Source organism: Cajanus cajan, chromosome 5 (genome assembly GCF_000230855.2).
Source record: "Cajanus cajan strain Asha chromosome 5, NIPB_CcT2T_4, whole genome shotgun sequence".
NCBI lineage: Eukaryota > Viridiplantae > Streptophyta > Magnoliopsida > Fabales > Fabaceae > Cajanus > Cajanus cajan.
In genome coordinates, this window is record NC_138521.1 from 34,126,460 (window position 1) to 34,132,741 (window position 6,282).

Genomic DNA, 6,282 nt, shown 5'->3' on the forward strand with positions numbered 1-6,282 from the left:
ATATATTTTTCCTGTAAGTTTGTGTTTTAGAGGGATTCAATTTTATTTTTGAAAAATTGATTTTGAAAGAATGGCTGGCCAATGGTAGGCTTAAGTGTTTAGGTTAGTTTGATTAAACACTTATGAAGTTAAGCACATCTTTGTTATTAATGATTGTGCTTTTGACAATTTGGATAGCTTTTCTTGAGCCCCTTGTTGAATTCTGTTGGCGGTACCATCATGGATTTATTTTTGTTTTTCCTTTTTGATGGCCCTATCTTTTGCCTAAAACACCCCTTTGTGGTGTCTTTGCGGGCTTCTGTTTTTGTTTATTTTTTGTAACCCTAATTTTTGCCTAGGTAACCCATTTGTGGGATTCCTAGCGGGTCTTTTGCTCTTATTTTTGTGCAGCCCCCTTTTTTGGGTTTCCTGCTGAGCCTCTCTTGTTTTTTAGGATTTCTTTTATCCATGATGGCATTTATTGAGGCCAAGAAAAGGTGCTCCAAGTTGTCGTGCACACTTCCACATAAAAATGATGCGGGTTTATTGATTATTAAGATGATTTTAACCTCATTCATGTTTATTCAAACAGGGTTAAATAACGTGGTTTAGAATTTTATTGCAAGCAAGAAGAGAAGCAATAAGAAATAATAATGAATGATTTTATTATAATCACAGTGGAAACATGTGCCCTATCGAGGCTCGGGGGTCGGGCTGTCCCCGAGGAGTAATCTCTAATAGTCATCAGGTTTACATATCCCTATCAGAAGGAGAAGAACACTTGATGACGACGACCGGCCTTGATACTTGTGAACCGGCCTTCCTAAAGATCTGGCTTAAAGAACGTCGAGATGGATCTTTGTTTCTCTTCGTTCTTTGATCTTTACTAGGGTCATATCCTAACCCTTGTTTCCCCGGATTATCCTTGATAATGGGTAGCTCCGGGATTCCTTGGGAGTCCTTGCCTAATCCTTGTCCTGGCAAGTATCCATTCTTTGTGAGCATGGAGGCTACCTTCTTCATTTCTCGGGGAAACGTTTCAACACTGGCGATCTCCAATGCTTGGAAGGCGGTTTCTAAAGCTTCCTCTGCTGCATCCACATATGGTATATTGGATGGCTTGCTGATGAGTATGTCATCTTCAGCTTGTACAGTCACCAGTTTGTCACCCACTATGAACTTGACTTTCTGGTGAAGCGTAGAGGGTACAGCTTTTGCATCATGAATCCAAGGTCGGCCGAGGAGACAGCTGTATGCGGGAGTGATATCCATCACTTGAAATTCGACGTTGAAGATAGTGGGTCCAACTTGGATTGGAAGATTGATTTCTCCCACTACTTCTCTTTTAGATCCGTCAAAAGCTCGAACGATCATGTTGCTCGGGCGCATTTGGACTCCCTTGATTGCCACTTGCTCGAGAGTTCTTTTTGGCATCACGTTCAAGGAAGATCCATTATCTACCAAGACTTTTGCGATGTGATATTCTTTGCACTTTACAGAGATGTGCAAGGGCTTGTTATGATTAGGTCCCTCGGTGGGGATCTCTTCATCGGTGAAAGTGAGGTGATCATTAGCCGTAATGTGACTAACAATCCCCTCAAATTTGTCTTGGGAGATAGAGTGCGTCACATACGCCTCGTTCAAGACTTTCAACAGAGCTTGCCGATGCGGTTCGGAGCTTAGGATCAACGACAACAAAGTGATCTTTGCTGGTGTCTTGTGAAGTTGATCCACGATGGAATACTCGCTCTGTCTGATGAATTTTAACAGCTCATCAGTCTCCTCCTCGGATTCCTTATTTTCCTCGGTTCTTTCTTTTTCTTTTCCTTTATTCTTGGGAGCTTTGTCATGAAGATCTTCGGGAGTGTAGATCCTGCCACTCCTGGTCATGCCCCCAAGTCCAGCGATGTTTGCTATATCGCTGTCGGCAGAAGTGTGGATGTCGTATATCCACGGCACAGCCTTATTCGATTCGTAGGGAAAAGGCCTTGGAGCGTTAATCCTTAAAGGCGTCGGACCTTCCCCTTTATTTGTCTTGATTACCAACAACGGAGCTGTCGTGTGCTTGCTTTGCGTAGTTGTTGGTTTGCATTTTATTACCAATGGTGTGCGATCCATTCTGAATATACGCATCGATTAATTCTTTCTTTTTATTAATCTTTATTATTTAATTACCGGGAGAGATAAATGCAAATGAATGACTAATGAGATGCAAAGGCAATAAATCTCAAAAATATGATTTTTATTCATTGAAGAAAGTGTACAACTTTTATACAATGCTTTGAAGCAATTTTTTACAAAAAGAGAAAAGCCGGTAGAAACCCACAGGCGGGTTCATACGTCTTTGCCATTCTTCTTCGGCTTCCTCGACATGGCGTGTCATTGCTTCAATCTGCGTATGGACCGCTTGGCTCATATCTTCACTGATTTTCTGAGCCTCTTTCGCTTTTTGAATATGGTAGTTGATCATGGCCTGCAACTCATTAAGCTCGTCTTCGGCTCGATCCTTCTCTTCTTGGAGTTTGGCCATCTGTGCCAATCCTTCCCTTTCCTTTTTGCGGAAGTCGGAAAGGTTTGCAGCTTGTCGTTGAGCGACTTCCCGCCATTGTTGTGCGTCGGATCGAGTCGAGAGTAAATCGTCTTGCATGTCCTTGATCAACTGTGCCTGCTTTGCATGCTCGGCTTCAAGGCGTGCTATCTTAGCGTTGACTTCTTGGAGTTGACTACCCGATTCAATCTTTGGCATTTTGAATGTCCGAGTAGTCTCCTTGTTGAGGTTAGCACACTCATCCTTGAGCCGCTCTATCTCGTGGTTTTTCTTCTTGCATTGCCTTTGAAGACCATCAATGAGGAAACTGGATGCTTCGTTTTTCTCCTCAAGAACTCTCATTTGAGCTCCTTGGATTTCCAGTTTCTTGGTCAAGGCGTCGACTTGTTCTTGCAACACCTTCCTTGTTGCTGTAGTTGCACAAGAAGTGGATGGCTGAGACACCCCCCTCTCGCTCCTCCATTTCTCATAGTCGGTGGAGGCGGATACCCGAGGCTTCCCAAGCTCGAGATCTCCCTCATAGGTTGGTTTCTCCCACGCTCTTATGATAGCGTGCATGTCCCTCTGATGTTCGGAATCAAAGGAGAAACACAACCCTCCAAGCTCCTCTTTAGTAGGAACAATTTGAGTCCTCATTAGTTGTCTCATAACCAATTTAGGTGAGTAGGCTATGCAACCTCTGAGGCCCATCAATGGTATGCTTGGATAATTGCCGCATCTTATCAATACATTGCTTGGACGGAACCATGGACAAACCCATGTGAAGTGGTCAATGCTCCACTGTTCCATCTCTTCCTTCCATTCGGAAGCATATCGGCGGCGCATGGGGATCTTGGAGAAACTCCTCAATGGATCGGGCAAGGTCCCCATATGACTAGAGGCATAGAAGTGTGTAATGCCCCATACATACAGCAAGGAGGTGCAGCATCGAATGGTTTTCCCTTGCTTCTGTTGAGACAAATGAACAGAGAGCAAGGTGTCGGCAAGAATGGCAGGCACGGGACTCTTCATGTGTACGTCCCAAGCGAAGAAAGCGTCCATTGCAGCATGGTCCACTGTGTTAGCGTAGAAGGGGAAAAGGATCATCCCAAATACAGCTAATGCTAGAGTCTTGTTGAAAGCTAACCAATCTCCCTCACCAGCCAAGGAAGAAAGGTGGTCTTCAATCATAGCAAGCTTCCAACCCTTGATACTGCCGTTCCCCACTAAGGCAGCTGATCGTGATGGTAGTTTGACCTGAGTGGCAACTCTCTCCACAGCCACATGATTTCCATGAAAAATATAGACCCCGGCTGATTTGGGCCATCGAAGCATGAGTTCGTACTCCTCGAGAGTAGGAATTAGGTCAAACTGGGGAAACTCGAAGCAGTGCAAATCGAGACTCCAAAAATGGACCAAGGCTCTCAGAAAGGCTGGATCCACACAGATCTTCATCAAGTCGAGAACTCGTCCATAGGATTTCTCAAATTCCAAACGAGCCTCTCGTGGCATCAAGGTACAGAGGTGATCCAACCTCTCGGCACGGTACAACAAGAAGTCCACTTTCTTCAACTGCCCATGCACCTCCCTAGATCTCTCCATAATCTACAATACAATGCATGATATGAGATGATGAAGATGAATATGCATGCATAGTGTTTATTTAAACTAAGCATTATCATGTTTTCGGGATTTTCCTAATGTGATGCATGATACTGCTTGGTTTGGATAAATATGTATTTTTTCTTTTGGATTTTTGTATATATTTTTTTTGTTGTTTGTTTTTTTTGGGTGAAAAGGGAAACTACCTATATGAATGTAATGAAGGTAGATGTTAACACCATGTACTAGAAGATCCTTATTTCTATTTATTCTTATTTTAATAGAATAGGAATGTTGTTTGTTTAAAGAATGCAAATGTATGCTCATACAATGTCACATAGTTAATGCACAAACAATTCACTCATCCACGAACAGTCACGAGCGAATCACGAGGTAGGGGTATCCTGCAGAAAAGTGCATATTCAAGGTGGTTCTAACTGTTCTCACCGGTCTGAGGCCCCCAAGGTGCCCCCATTATAGGGACCCAATTCCTCTCGTCGTAAGCCGATGGAAAGTTCCAACGCACTGTCGGACTTGAGTTCATGGTTATCACCTTGAGTGATGTTTTTCCGACAACGGTCTCATAGGCTCCTATAAACCCATCAACCGGCCGTACTAACATCCACTCCCTATGGATTATCACTCATGCCCCCGGGTATAGAGGGAACTGTTGTGTGCAAAGGTTTGTGTACAGTTTGTATTTCAAACAATTGCGGAAATTAAACAAACAACAGTTATTAAAGCCATATAATAAATCATGTTATCATACAAGTGAGGGGTAGTGAAGTAATTTTAGACTATTATTTTGAAAATAATCCATCACTAAATGGGACTGACTCTCAAGGCTTCCCCAGTGGAGTCGCCATCTGTCGCCACCGGCCCAAACGGGCCTCGGCGGTCGCGAAGACGGTCGAGCTCTCTTTTTATTTTTTGTTTGAAAATGTATTGGATTGTTAGAACGACTTGTTCTCAAACTGAGACCTCGTCGATCTTATCCAATTTATTATTGAAAGAGTCTCACCAATCCAATTTAATCCCAAGCGGGACCCTCCATGGATTAGTGGTTTTTGTAAAAAGGGAGGGTTCGTGGAGTCGCCACCAATGTTTTACTCAAAACATTGGAAAAAGAAGTTAAGGCAATCGATTTCAAAAATCGACTTCGGCCATTATAACCAGAGTCGGGTAAGGGAGTCGGTTACGCGTGAGGAAGGTGTTAGCACCCCACAGCGCCCCTAACGGGTTCCCTATGACGGATTATTTTACAAATAATAGCACAAAATTACTAAATTACCCCTTTTATTTATGAACGATTATTATCTTAAATATCTACATGATGCTTAAATTAAACACACAGAAAGCAGTAAAAGGAGGGAATTAAAGAAAACCTCTTGGAGCGTGCTTTTATAAATCTCAATAAATGCTAGGAGGCTTTGCGGCGCTCCTTCCCTCTACAAGCTCGCTCGACACTCTCCTCGAAGAAAATTTTTGACTAAGGGAATCAAAAAGATTTCCCCTTCGGTTAAATCCGAGACTCAAGCAAAGCGCTCAGAACTCGAGGATTTAACCGGTCCTGACTCCCAGAGAGGTTCCTAAGGCAGAGCACTGCTCAAAAACCCCAGAACACTCAATAAGAGAGTCAAGAAATGGTTGAAAAGTGTGTATTGACGTCAAATGACGCCATATTTATAGGAAATAGGAGCAATACGGGCGCTGGGGTCAATACGGCCCGTATTGAGAATTTGTTCTTCAATACGGCCGTATTGAACTCAATACGGCCGTATTGAAGTTCACAAATCTTCAATACGGCCGTATTGAGTCCAGTACGGCCGTATTGAAGTTCAAAACTTCAATACAGGCCGTACTGGTCCCCAAGCAGCCCGTATTGGTCCCAATTCCTCCTATTTTCTATTTTTAGCTATCCTAAGACCTCTTAGACCTATAGAGAACCCTCCTTGGGCCTTCTGGAAGTCCTTCTGGCTGATCCTTCTTCAGTCTTCGAGAGTCTTCAAGCTTTATTTCCGACCCGGACAATTTTAGGGGTCTACAGTTAGGGTTCATCATTAATATCTAATTTTGTTTTACATCTAGGCTTAGATTTTATTTGGTGTTACTTATAGTGGATCCACCTTCTAAATTTGTTCAAGGGTGACTTTAACTTTCCACTAAAATTAGAT

General features: G+C 43.0%; 1 protein-coding gene across 1 annotated transcript; it reads right to left on the bottom strand.

Annotated features, from left to right (window-relative positions):
* Nucleotides 1–296: 296 nt before the first annotated feature.
* On the bottom strand, nt 297–5,744 carry LOC145958300 (uncharacterized). Its single transcript, XM_083075214.1, has 2 exons — nt 5,494–5,744; nt 297–4,111 (listed from the first exon to the last, which is right to left on the bottom strand). Exon 2 carries the CDS (start codon nt 4,106–4,108, stop codon nt 2,249–2,251), a length of 1,860 nt encoding a protein of 619 aa, XP_082931340.1. The 5' UTR covers nt 4,109–4,111; nt 5,494–5,744; the 3' UTR covers nt 297–2,248.
* Between the last annotated feature and the right edge of the window lie 538 nt (nt 5,745–6,282).